Source organism: Octopus bimaculoides, chromosome 9 (genome assembly GCF_001194135.2).
Source record: "Octopus bimaculoides isolate UCB-OBI-ISO-001 chromosome 9, ASM119413v2, whole genome shotgun sequence".
NCBI classification, from domain to species: Eukaryota; Metazoa; Mollusca; class Cephalopoda; order Octopoda; family Octopodidae; genus Octopus; species Octopus bimaculoides.
Genome location: NC_068989.1, coordinates 36,472,689 through 36,486,018, shown reverse-complemented (window position 1 = coordinate 36,486,018; position 13,330 = coordinate 36,472,689). Strand labels below are relative to the sequence as shown.

Sequence of the window (13,330 nt, the reverse complement as noted above, 5' to 3'; positions counted from 1 at the left end):
CTTTATACAATCAGTGGAGTTAGTATTGTCTGTATATTGATTGTATTTTTCTACCATCATATACAATCATTTCAGAGCCTCTTTTGTATCAGTGTTCCTTTGTGAAGTAAGAGGTTCAAATTTTATTTTTAAAAGCCTATTTAATTTTCAGTTACTAGATTGACAGGAGAAATTAGTATATTATGGAATTATGAGACTGTTGTAATTTTGTAGATAATTTTTGAAACAGGAAGCAAAATAACATGTAAAATGTTTAAAGATTAAAACTTCAGTTATATTTAGCAACTCTGAACAGGCAGGGTGAATATATTCACAGTTGAGTTTTTTTTACCAGGGAAATGTCTGTTTCTCAAGATATTATACAATAGCTTTAATATTATCATTAAGGTGGTGAGCTGGCAGAATTGTGAGCATACATGGCAAAATGCTTAGTGACATTTAGTCTATATGTTCTGAGTTCGAATTCTGCTGAGGTTGACATTATTGATAAAATAAGTTCTACTGTGTGTGTGTGTGTGTGTGTGTGTGTGTGTGTGTGAGAAATGACCTGCGTACAACCATAGATATAAACCTCTGATCTTTGTACAGTCCTTGTGTTCCTGTGAGAAAGGACTAACTCTGCATCATCCGACATGCCTGATTAGAGAAAGCATGTTCTGTTCCTACTTTATGATTCAATGGTTAAAACAGAACTAATTTCAATACTGTGTGTGTGTGTGTGTGTACGCATGTATGTATGTACGGCAGATATTTCAAACTATATTCAAATATCCGTTCCATATGCATATATCAGTATTCATTGTAAAAGCAATTTTCTCTCTTCAAATATTTCAAATAGGCAGTGATACAGAATAATTTAGATATAATTGTAAAATATGAACTAATGTCCATTTTTGTCTTATTTTGCATTGTTTGTGCAATTTCATATTTTAACTTTGATTTGACAACTTATCTCTTAATTTTCTTTTATTGCCATGACCTTGTAGGAAAAATCAAGTGGGAAGACAGCACATTATAAGTTAACTTCTACAGTGATGTTGTGGTTGTTGACTACAAAGGAAAGTTCTGGAACAATGAACTTAGGTGGCAGCCTTACAAGACAGGTAATGGTATTTCTTCTAATTAGTCTAAAATTTTTCAAGTTCCTCTGGAATGGAAGGGTGGGAGCAGAGGTTAAGGATGAGTGAGTGAGGCTAAGCAATTACTTCTCAAATTGAATTGTTTTTGGTTTAGAAGTTGGATAGGAAACAGGCTGAATGATGTAGTTCCAGTGAAGATGGGGAGATAGTTTAGTATAGTTTTGACAACTGAAATAGTATGGAATCGGAAAAAAAATGTTGGGTGGACCTATGATTAAAAGGCTGTTCATTCATGACTATACCATTTTTTATGCACAGGGAATTCAGGGTCACATTATCCAGTATGGCCCTTTTTTTTTTTTAGACAGCAGTTTCATTGATTGGTTATGTCCACCTTCATGACTGAAGATCATGGGCCTCAGACACAACCACCAAACCTTGCCACACACTGCTACCCCTTGTTGCAACTGTATACTTTGCCAGAATCCTTCCAATCCAGTCCTTGATGTTATCGTCCCGTCTTTGTCATTTGCAAACTTGTTTTTCAGCCACCCAGCTCCTGAAGATGTGGGCACAGTTGTGCTGATAAGGCAGTAATTTGAGGGATATTAGGTTGCTATTTTTTGGTGGTTGAGTGACCACATGGAAGTTCTTTGATTGGCTTGGAAAAATTAATCCAGGAGGTGAAGGGTTTGTTGTAGATGTTTGTTTTTATGTCCATTTTTCAATACAAGAATGGGTTTGGCATATCGAGGTCTTATAGTACAACTGAATGGCCATCCTGTTGCTGTCTTCAAAGGTGCAGTCAGTGGATGGTTTGTTGACAGGAGAAATGACAACAATGCTTGTAGCTCTTGACTTTTGTACAGTGCAAATGTAAACACACTCACTCACTCACACACATTCACACACTCACTCACACATTCAATCACATACTCATACGTACACACTCATGCACACACAAGCACTCACACTAGCACTCGAACACAACTCACGCACTCTCTAACACTCTCTTACTCATGCACACTCACATATTCACGCACTCTAACAGTCGTGCACACTAACAATCGCGCACATTCCAGCAGTCGCGCACACACACTCTAACACTCACACTCATCCATACTGATGCACTCTCTAACACTCGCACACTCACACATACTCATGCACTCTCTAACACCTGCGCACACATACTCATGCACTCTCAAACACCCGCGCACACATACTCATGCACTCTCTAACACTCGCACACATACTCATGCACTCTCTAACACTTGCACACTCACACATACTCATACACTCGCACACATACTCTAACACACACACACACACACACACACACACACACACACACACACACACACACACACACACACACACACACACACACACACACACACACACAGAATGAACTTATCAGATTGTGGTAAATATTTGAGTAGGTTTACAAGGCTTTTACACTTCTCTATCCTACTGGCTAACCCCTCACAATCTCAGTATATGTCTCAGATTTGTTGCAGTCTCACATGAATACTAGGGAGCAGGACATTCCCAAGAACACTTAGAGATGCCTAAAGAAATCTTGCCGCCCTGTTCCATTCAGAGTAAAGACAGCTACTAGTCTGAAGGCCTGCTGCTCATGACCAGCTCTGTTGATTTTTGATCCAAACTTTTCCAATGGAATACTGCCACATTGCTGCTCATTTTGCTTCAACAATAAGATGCATATATCTCACAGCTGAAGATGGAGATGTGTGTGTGTGTGTTTGTTTCCTGGAAATGCTAGTCTGGCTACCATATCTGTCTAGTGACCTGAGGTCACTGAACAAGTGTTTCAAAGCCAATCCCATTCTATGTACAGTCATACATCCTACTCTGAGTGTAGCCATGTTAGTGAGAAAATGGAAAGAGTAAGAAGTGATTTTATGGTTGGAGAATAAGAATTTAGTCTTCTTGAAAGGCCTCCTCCAAAAGTATTATTCAATCTGCTTTGAAACTTCAACTCACTATTGTCTTCATAAAGTTGAAGTTAATAAATGATGTTTTTTGTGTTTGGTTGTCATTCTTTTGGTGGTATAGTTGTGGTTTAGCTGTTGTGGTGGTGTGTATGGTTCGTTGAGATGCTCTCTGCGGCTCTATCTGACTGTTAGCTTACAGTTTATGCTGGCCCTTTTGTGTGAGGAGGAGTACTATTTCATTTTCCTTCATCACAAGAAAGACTTCTTGTTGCATGATGTAGTCTCAGAATCAGAGATGTCTGGTGGGAAAGCAAGAGGTATGGCTTCTCATATGTACATTTGTATTTTACTGGAAGACTGTAGCTCTGATGGTAGGCTTTGTTGCTTTAAGAACGTCTTCTGCTTTTACTTCCACTATTGTTGTTGGTGGTGGTGCTACAACTGATGTGGTAAGTGTTTGTACTTTTTCAGTAGGAGGAGCATGAGAGTTGGCTCCCTTTGGTTTCTGCTGCAGGTCATAGGTCTTCTGTTCTTCAGTGTTGCTGCATCAATAGCCCTTCTATTATAACTCACCATACCCCTTTTCATTGGTGTGCAAGTCCAGATCTGTTCCAGTTTTTTTTTTTGCCACTGTTTACATGATGATGACTCCATATTTGTATCACTCACTGTGGTGCAAGGTTGTCTGTGCACTTAGTTTAATAATTGTTGCACCTGTAGATTAAGGAGCATTTCTAATTTCATTCTACAATCTCTTGCAGCTGTGTGGCCATGTTCAGAGCTGCAATACATGATTTGTTATCATTGGAAAGCTTCCTTATTGTGAGATTCCTGTATGATCCTTGACATGCTGTTGTCTTGTCTTGTGCTGTGTTGGTGAAACCTATGTTCTTAGTATTACAGGCAGCTGGCATAGAAGTCACAAGCACCATGCTGTTGATGGTAATAACGACAGCTGGTAGTAGTTAATGTGCTTTGGTAAGCAACATTTTCAAGGCAGACAAAAGCTTTTGCATAACTGCCACCACTGACTATTGTCATGGGCTGTCTCCTACCACTCCTCCCACTTCAAACATTAAAACTTGCTGACCTTTTTAAGGGGAGGCAGTAAGTTGATTATATTGACTACAATACTTAAATGGTGCTGTATTATATCAAGAAAGAATGAAAGGCCAAGTTGACCTCAGCAGGATTTGAGCTCAGGATGTAAAGAGCTGGAAGAAATGCTATTTGTTTGATGCATTGATGATTTTTGCCAGCTTGCTGCTATAATAATAGTAATGATGATAATAATTTCAAAGTTTGGCATAAGGCCAGCAGTTTCAGGGGGAAGGGTAAGCCATTTACATTGACTCCAGTGCTTGACTGGTACTTATTTTATCAACCTCAAAAGGATGAAAGGTAAAGTTGACTTCAGCAGCAATAATAATAATAATAGTAATAATAATAATAACCTGAACCACTTTTGTTTCTTTACTTGCAGATAGAGTTGGATACTTCCGTTAGTGAATCTTCCCCACACATTGTCAATATAGGCAAAATGATTGAGGTTAGTATTGAAATGTTTCTTGTAATGTTAATATTTTCTTTAATCTGTGCTGAGGTGTCAACTGCATGACCTCTCTAATGAGAAACAGATATGTAATTATCAAATTCTGCATAAATTCCAAAAATACCACTGCAAAGATATTGGGAAAATTGTTGAACCTATTTCTGTGCTAACATGAGAAGTTAAATATTTTTACAGATTTGCTTCAATTGTTGGATGTTATTAGTTCCACAGCTGAGTGCATTTGGTAACACAAAATAGTTCAGCTGTGAAGTGGAAAGTACCTTCTGTTTTCAGTCAGGTTGATACATATCAGAGTTGGTGTATCTTGTTGACATCACTTCTAGATTACTTTATTTTACATCTTTAAGATTTTTTTTCTTTTTTTTATTTGATTTATAGGGACATAGTTTTAGTGGATACTTTCAGCTCTGAGTTGTAAAAGTGCACTAGAGTCAACTTCCCTTTTTTATTTGATATTAAAATACAACAAAGTACCAACAGTACAAAAAGTTTTAAACTTCAAACTATACTCAAAGAAATGTTTTTGACCTCCATGATAGCCTCTCATCCCTTTTAACACATCTATCACTCCCTTGTCTTATCACTCATGCTTCTAGCACCCATGCCTCCAGCACTCATGCGCTTATTGCTCATTTCTTGATCACTCTCCTCTTTTCACCCTCTTATACTATGCTGCTAGTGTAATCAAAGATAGTACTAAATCTCTTTAGCTCGCCATACATTGCCTCCAGTATAACTAATGATGTCACAGGACCTGACTGACCCTCTCTTTTTTTGAGTACTGTCTCTCTCCCTCTATCATCTTTATCGCCTAACTCTTATCACCATCATTGTTTTAATGTTTACTTTTCCATGTTTACATGGTCAGATGGAATTTGTTGAAGCAGATTCTCTACTTGTGCAAGGCAGCGAACTGGTGGAGATGTTAGCATGCTGGGCGAAATGCTTAGCAGTATTTCATACGTTCTAAGTTCAAATTCCACTGAGTTTGACTTTGCCTCTATCATCCTTTTGGGGTTGATAAATTAAGTACCAGTTGCATACTGGGTCGATCTAATCGACTGCCCCCTTCCCCAAAAATTTTGGGCCTTATACCTAGAGTAGAAAAGATTCTCTACTTATGCTCTCCACTGGCCATTTGGTATTATCATTCACCCTATTTATCCACCCCTGGTTATTTATCTTAGAGCTTGTACCACAATAAAATGCACTCCGTACATTCAGTGGCTGAAATTAGGAAGAGCATCCAGGTGTGAAAATCAGGCTAAAAATGAAACTTATGTAAGATGTGGTTCCCTGACCTATCTAGAAAAGCAGAAATGATCTCTCCAGTCCATGTCAGCATTAGAAGCAGATGTAAAATGATGAAAATTTCAGTTCATCTGAAATGTTGATATGCTTGGCAAAAGTACAAACATCATAAATTTCATTTCCTTTCTCATTTAAATTTAAGGCCTTGTGTTTGCATTAACTTTGTTTATAAATTGAGCTCAGGACAGCCATCTCCGAGGAGACCTTAGGATCAAATTGATTCCAGCTGAAACAGTCTCTTTTCAAACACGGCATATCAAGGAATATATTTTTCAATGTATTCTTTCTTTTTCAAGATAGTAGGGGGTGGTTTGAGTGAAAATTGACAGTTATTTCTAGTTTGTTGAGCAACCATCATGAAGCTTCCATATTTAGTTCAGTTCTTATTATTAGGTCATAATTGTCAGTCGCCATCATCATTTAACATCCATCTACTATGTTGATATGAGTTGAACAGTTTGACAGAATCCAATGAGCCTGTTGAGTTCCAATGTCTTGTTTTGGTATTTCTATGACTGGATACCCTACTTAATGCCAACCACTTTATAGTGTCTGGGTACTTTTTTAATTTTTAAAAAATTACAACAATGATGATGATGTTGTTTCAATTCACTATGCAAAGAAAAGGATCCCTGACTGAGTTGGGTTGAGAGGGAGATGTGCTTTTATGCTAAAGTATGATAATGAGACAGGCACAGTCTTGCTACAGTCTGAGATACATGGCTACCCTATATTATATAAGGGTGGGTGAGAGTAGCTGGAAAGTAGACTGATGATACAAGAAGGTGAGTATAACAGAGAATAACTAATGATCAGGAAGGATGGGTCAATAAGTTCATTAGTGTAAGTGGGGAATGACAGGTGGATGTGTGTTTGGTGGTAAATATCAGCATGGAAGGGAAGGTGGAAGAAATAGGAGTGGGTCAGACAAAGAGAATGTGATAAATGGCAGTACAAGAGGGGAAGAGAGCAGCAATATAATAAATCTGCAGATAAGGACAGATTGTGTGTGTGTGTGTGTGTATGTGAAAACTGCAGTGATAAGTTATTGGATGTTTGCTTAGGTTGGTGATACATTGACTTCATTAAAGCCTGACATCGCTCTTACAAAAGTGTTCAAATATAAATTCAAATCTTAACTGAAATTGTATCACCTGACCTATAACATATTTCAATAGGTAAATGGTCAAATTGAGTTCCAAATACCAGTTTAATCCTTCTGTAACTATTTTCTTTTGAACTGCACTGCTTTTGTTTCAATTAATTTCGAAAATAATGAAGAATTTAGTGAAATAATTTTATTATTATGAAGCTGGTGTTAGGAACAAAGTAACATAAAATTTTGATAGGTTTTGATTTAGATAATTTTAAAAATATGAATTTTGCTTCTATGAACCATGGGCTGTCTTGGATCAAAAGGTTTAATATATAGACAGTTTGTTGATTTACTAAACCTTTCATAATTATTATTTAAAAAATTAAAAGATAAAGAACAATGTGTTTGTCTTAGAAATATTGTAATAAAAGCCTTTAAAATTCATTTTGCATTTTGTTGTTTTGCAAAATTATTAACTTAGTCTTAATGCAGATTAATTTTTATACTTTTCAAAAATGATTTAGTTTATTAGATAAATAGTGAATTTCGTTATTAATTTACATTTTGAATTTCAATTATTTCTAGGATATGGAGAACAAAATTAGAAACACTCTTAATGAAATTTATTTTGGGAAAACGAAGGATATTGTGAATGGTCTTCGCTCTATTCAGACCTTGCAAGATCGCAAGCAGGCAGAGGCACTACGCAACGACTTAGTGATGGCTCTACAAAAACGTCCACAAGCGCAATGATGTTGCAAGGGAGACAACTAACATAATTCCGGCTTTCATTCGAACTCTGCAGAAGCTACCATATGGCCGGGTGGGATTATTACATAACACCTATAATGATATAATATTAATGATATTATCATTGTCTTCATTATCTTCTCTTACTGTTCCTCTTTTCCTCCTTTTTTTTTTTAATTATATATATATATATAAAAAGAAAGTTGATTGATGTAATTATACACACATAAATACACACACACCTACACTTTTCTTTTGAATTTTTTATTTTTTAAATTTAAATCTTTATTTCACTTTTTATTAGAATTAATGTTTATCTCTGAAGATCAGTGCATCTTTCTCTTCTATAAGCCTCTTCATTCATTCCTATGATTCTCTCTCTTTCTCTCTTCAATAAGAGTGCACTAGGCTTAAAACACTTAAAGATAACATGAAACTAATTCCAGTTTCCCCGGCCACTCTGATTTGCCTGTGGCAGAATATGAGTGAAAGGTTGCAATAACTATGTATATTTGGTGACAAAAACTTCCAGCCAGACTCCTCCTAGCTTGATTAAAATGGACAGTGGTGAATGACCCATCTTCAATATTTTGGTCTCACCATAAGTCTGGGCAAGGCAACAGCTCTTGTTAGTTTAATGTGGGCAGTGCTCATTCGTGCTGCCAGCAAATTTATTTTAAATTTTTCTTGCTGATATTTTTCTTGAAAAAATTGGATGATGGTAATAATAATAACAATAATGATGATAATAATAATAAAAGACATCAGAAAATAACGAGTGAATAATTGAAAATTTAACGAATTTTGAAATATATGAAAAAGAGCGAAATGAATAAAAGATTGGATTCCACTAATTAAATGTCTACCACTGACTGATTTCTGATTCTAGAACTGCTTTTTTTAATGTATCAAGTATGGCCTTTTGGCTATTGTCCCTTTTTTTTTTTTTTTTAACTCTTCTAATTGTCACTAGTTTTTCCTGGTGTACAATTGCCAGCTTCATACAATGAATGCTCTCATAATACAAGCATCATATCTACTTTTTCTGTTATTTTCATTCTTGTTTATCAAACCTAACCAATTATTTTAATATTTTTATATATGTATATTTCTATATATATATATATATATATATATATATATATATTGCTTGTCTCATGAATTTTGAATCTTCTTCATTTAGATGTTTTTTCCTTCATTTTTTTTTTCAAGGAAGGATATATGCCTTCAAACAAGTAATTTCAATATTATTCAGAAAGTGGCTATTTTTGTTTTATTGATTCCTCTTTGAATTGTTTGCAGCTGAAATTTTATACAGATGATGCTGGTTTTAACATTTAATACATTAGAATAGTCTTAATACCAGGTTAGCAGTTTTTCTAACAAATATTTTGGTGTACATTTCCAATCCTTTATCTAATTTATATCTTTACCATGTTAATATACCACTGAAATAAGTTTGCTAATGTTGCTAAATACAATATCTATAATCATTTAGCTAAAGTTGGCTATTCAGCCACATCCAACACAAAATACACAAAATAGAATTAACCTTACGCTTTAAATTATATTTTTTGTTTTAAAGAATAAGTTAAATTCAATTATTTTTGTAAAGCTGCATATTACATACTATTTGGAATGACAACACTTTTCTTTAAACAACATATTGTTCTTTAATGAAATACAAATTTACAGGAGCAGTCAAAAGATAGTTGTCTTCCCACTTTGTTAATAAATCTTAGCCTATCCTACTACATATTGGTATGTTAAGTACACTTAGTCTTGGTGGGATTCAAATTAGATACAAATTTGTTGTTATATCTTTTCTCCATACTCAGTTATTGCCAACGAGAGGAGAGCTGTTGTGACAACTTAAAGTTTGTTTTATATTTATTCCATATATATTTAGAGATAAATATATTTGTCAATTCACAAATTAATATATTTGGTTGTCTGCAGTGCTGCCAAATCATCCTTTTTATGGGACTTGTTACTTTCTTCTTTTGGACACAGTTGTTGACTACTGTTGAATGTTTTTCTCCATTATCACTGCAGTTCCATGAACATCTTACATTGTTTACTGTTTATATTATCTAATACCATCAAAGTACACACCTACAATAATTTATAAATTATTTTCTTTCCATCATCCAAAAATCTTGCTGAAAATGAAATCTTTTAGTGGTGTGAAGAATTAATTTCTAATGGATCAGAGGAAAGTTTTCTGTTAAAAAAACCTAGAAAAACACAAATTTAAAACCTTTGTCTTATAATGCCAAGGAAATCTTACTTTAGTTATTTACATTATCAAATCTTTCTATTGTAAATAAATACTTCAGAAATAGCATTTTGCTTCAGCATTTACTAGCCATTCATTTGGTCAACATTATATATAGACTTTAGCCTGTTTCTAATTTCTCTATCATCTTTCACTTTTTTGTCCTCTCGTTAGTTTGGTGATATATTGGAGAATAAGGATCTGCTGCACAGTTCCTGCTTCAAATATGCAGCTTGCTATTTTTATGTATAATGAGGGTAATAGTGTCACCAGCACATTTAATAAATCTTAGAAATATTTGGTAATGGGATCAAACTTTCCTGAATTTCAACTGCCCCCTACTCTATACCTAAAAAAATAAAACCTAAGCCAGCTGATGTTCTTGTCCATAATTCCTTTGACATTGTTTCTGTCCGAGGAAAAACCTACATTTTAGTGGGCTTTCACTACAAATTTTCCCTCCTATTTACAGCTTGCTTATATCACTGCAAATATGTTCTTTCCAATTTGCAGCTTGCTTGCCAATTCAGAAACTTGGACTTGAAAGATGAGCTTTTGGCTATTGTAATTGTTAAAAATTTTTAATTTTTTCTTGAAATATTTGTATATTTGTAATGATCACATACATCCCATCAGATATGAGGTAGGTATAACCATTTGGGAAAATTGCCATGGGAAACTTACATTGATCTTTTTTTTTTTTCTTTGACAAGTCCAGTTTTTGAACATAACTTATTGGTTGAAGTGACCCAGTATATTACTGGTATCAATCAGAAAGATAAAAAGCAAAAGTTAACCGTATCAGGATTTGAGCTCTTCAGTGTAGAAGAATGAAAGTTTGTTTTATCATTTCTGTCACTCCACTGTCAATGATATTGAATAAATAAATATAACATTGCTAAGGCAGTCCTTGAATTTGGTCTGTAATGGAGGTTACAATAATAAAAAAAGGACAATCAAATGAGATATCTGAGGAGTTCAGTGTATTTTGTGGTCTAGTTCAACATAATGTGATGAACTCTGTAGAAAGCAAACTGTTGGTAGATTTATATCTACACAGACTTTGATTTGAATTCTTTCCCATGGTTATGTTATATCATTGTTGTGGAACCAATGAATACCATTCTCATTGGTTTCTGTAAAGAAAAATGTCTAAGGGAAAGTAATGAGAAATTACTTCATTCTTTCCATGGAAATATTGCTGAGGATGTTAAACTTTATCTTAATTCTAAAAATTTTATTTCAGTTTTGATGTTTCTTCTGATGCAGTTCCAATTTACGACTCATTAACCTTGATAGCTCTTACATTGCTAGCAAACTTTTTATAACTGTAGAATCAGTATTTAACCCTTTAGCATTCAGATTACTCTGTCAAATATATTTGTTCACATTGTTTTGAATTAATCATGCATTAATCCATAGCTTAGGGACTTCAATGATGTGATTATTTTTTTTTTTTTAGAAAGACCTTGTAGGATAAGTGTGAGTTGCTGGATCTGGCTGGTTTGAACATAAAATAATTAGAATATTTAGGCCTGATATGGCTGGTTTAAATCCTAAGGGGTTAAAGATTTTGTTTCCATTTCCTGTTATCCACGTGGCTTTATTAGTGTTGAGCATCTCAAGAAATTACATGAAGCACAAAATGGCAGATTGCATGGTCAGATGTAAGGCTTCTCCAGAAACACTTGCAGTGTAAATGGTTCAAATGGAGTACCATACATAGCCTTGCCACATGTTGAAACACCTAGCTTTATATGTAGATCACATCATACAACCTGCTTGCCCCTTCACAGAAGAGTGTGCAACTAATCCAACCTACACCAGTCATCTTGAAATATGGCTCCAAAGTAACATCTACCAATTCCACTATTGTTAACCAATTAAAAAACTGCTTGGAGGTAGGAGCTTTTTCAGCTCCAGTGAGCTTTTCCCTCAACATCTTATAGTTTTAAAAAGAAGCACATTGAATAATGTCCTGAAGACACTGTCTGAAAACAAGGTGGAAGGGCAGGTTGCAGCTTGAATACCTTTGATCATAAATTTGTTAAATCCTGATTGAACAAGGAACACTTCTAATAGTGAATATCAAATACAATCAACTCTCACACTTAACAGAAACAAATCATACTCACAAATCCTCCATAATACTCATAGCACCTAGAATACTATCATCATCATCATCGTTTAATGTCCGCTTTCCATGCTAGCATGGGTTGGACGATTTGACTGAGGACTGGTGAAACCAGATGGCAACACCAGGCTCCAATCTGATTTGGCAGAGTTTCTACAGCTGGATGCCCAAGAAAAAAAAAGATGCACAAACATATATAGGACTTTGGCCAAAGCATACATAACATCATGGAGTTGCCCACAGATCATACCTATAGATTAACTGCTCACTGAAACAAAACTTGAGGCTTTGGAAAAACACCATGTAGTGGTGGTATTGAACTCTGGACATTATGGTTGTGGAGAGAGCTGCTCATCTCCTGCACCTGTTCTTTGTATTATTGAAATGAATTGTGTATAGCAATACTTCCCTTGGCTTTTCAACTCTTGATTGAATCATAGGGACTCAGAGACAGAGAGAGACTTTAAAACCTGGCCAAAACCATCCATGTTCAAATAGGTAAATCACAACCTAGAAGTGATCCAACTTATGAACCTCTATAGAGCCTTGCTACAAATAACAGCAAAATATCTTTCAAATTACAGCCAGTTGTTTTAGGGAAAAGGAATGATGCATTAGACAATATACAATGGTTAATAAAGTTCCATGTAAGTGTGTGTATCTGGGCTGAAGCATTTATTTGATGATAGATTTTGCTCACCTGGGTGTTAATCCAAAAGTTAAACAGCTTGATTGTTGTAAATGACATACCTTGGTGTTTTTCATTGGTATACAACTAGCAGAAACACTGCTTTCTGAGCAGTTTTTTGCTAGAATATGTCATGTGGATTTAATCAATTATATAACACATAATAGACTAACATTTTATAAACTTTGGAAGTGTCATATGTGGTTGGTATTTTATGTACAAAAAAGTAAATCTTGAACGTAGTAAAGCTGTAAGAACAGTAGAGAAAGATTGAGTATTTACACTTATAAGAATGATAAAAGTTTCCAGAAGGTGGCTGTGGGAGTTGAACCTATACTCCTCAGATACTGGTTGATTGCTTTAACCATTAAGCTAATAATAGATTAAATCCCCCAAGATAAAAATGAAGTGAGTTGTCAGCTATTAAAGTGTGTGTGTGTATATATATATATATATATATATATAT

The 13,330-nt window shown here is 34.8% G+C and overlaps 1 protein-coding gene across 1 annotated transcript in view; it reads left to right on the top strand.

The window, feature by feature from the left end:
* LOC106871873 (F-actin-capping protein subunit beta) overlaps positions 1-8,803 on the top strand; it is a 78,681-nt gene extending 69,878 nt beyond the window's left edge. Inside the window, exons 6-8 of the mRNA XM_014918613.2 lie at positions 987-1,103; positions 4,518-4,583; positions 7,600-8,803. Of these exons, the coding sequence (XP_014774099.1) occupies positions 987-1,103; positions 4,518-4,583; positions 7,600-7,767 (351 nt within the window). The 3' untranslated portion in view covers positions 7,768-8,803. The remainder of the gene's footprint in view (positions 1-986; positions 1,104-4,517; positions 4,584-7,599) is intronic.
* The last annotated feature ends 4,527 nt before the right edge of the window (positions 8,804-13,330 follow it).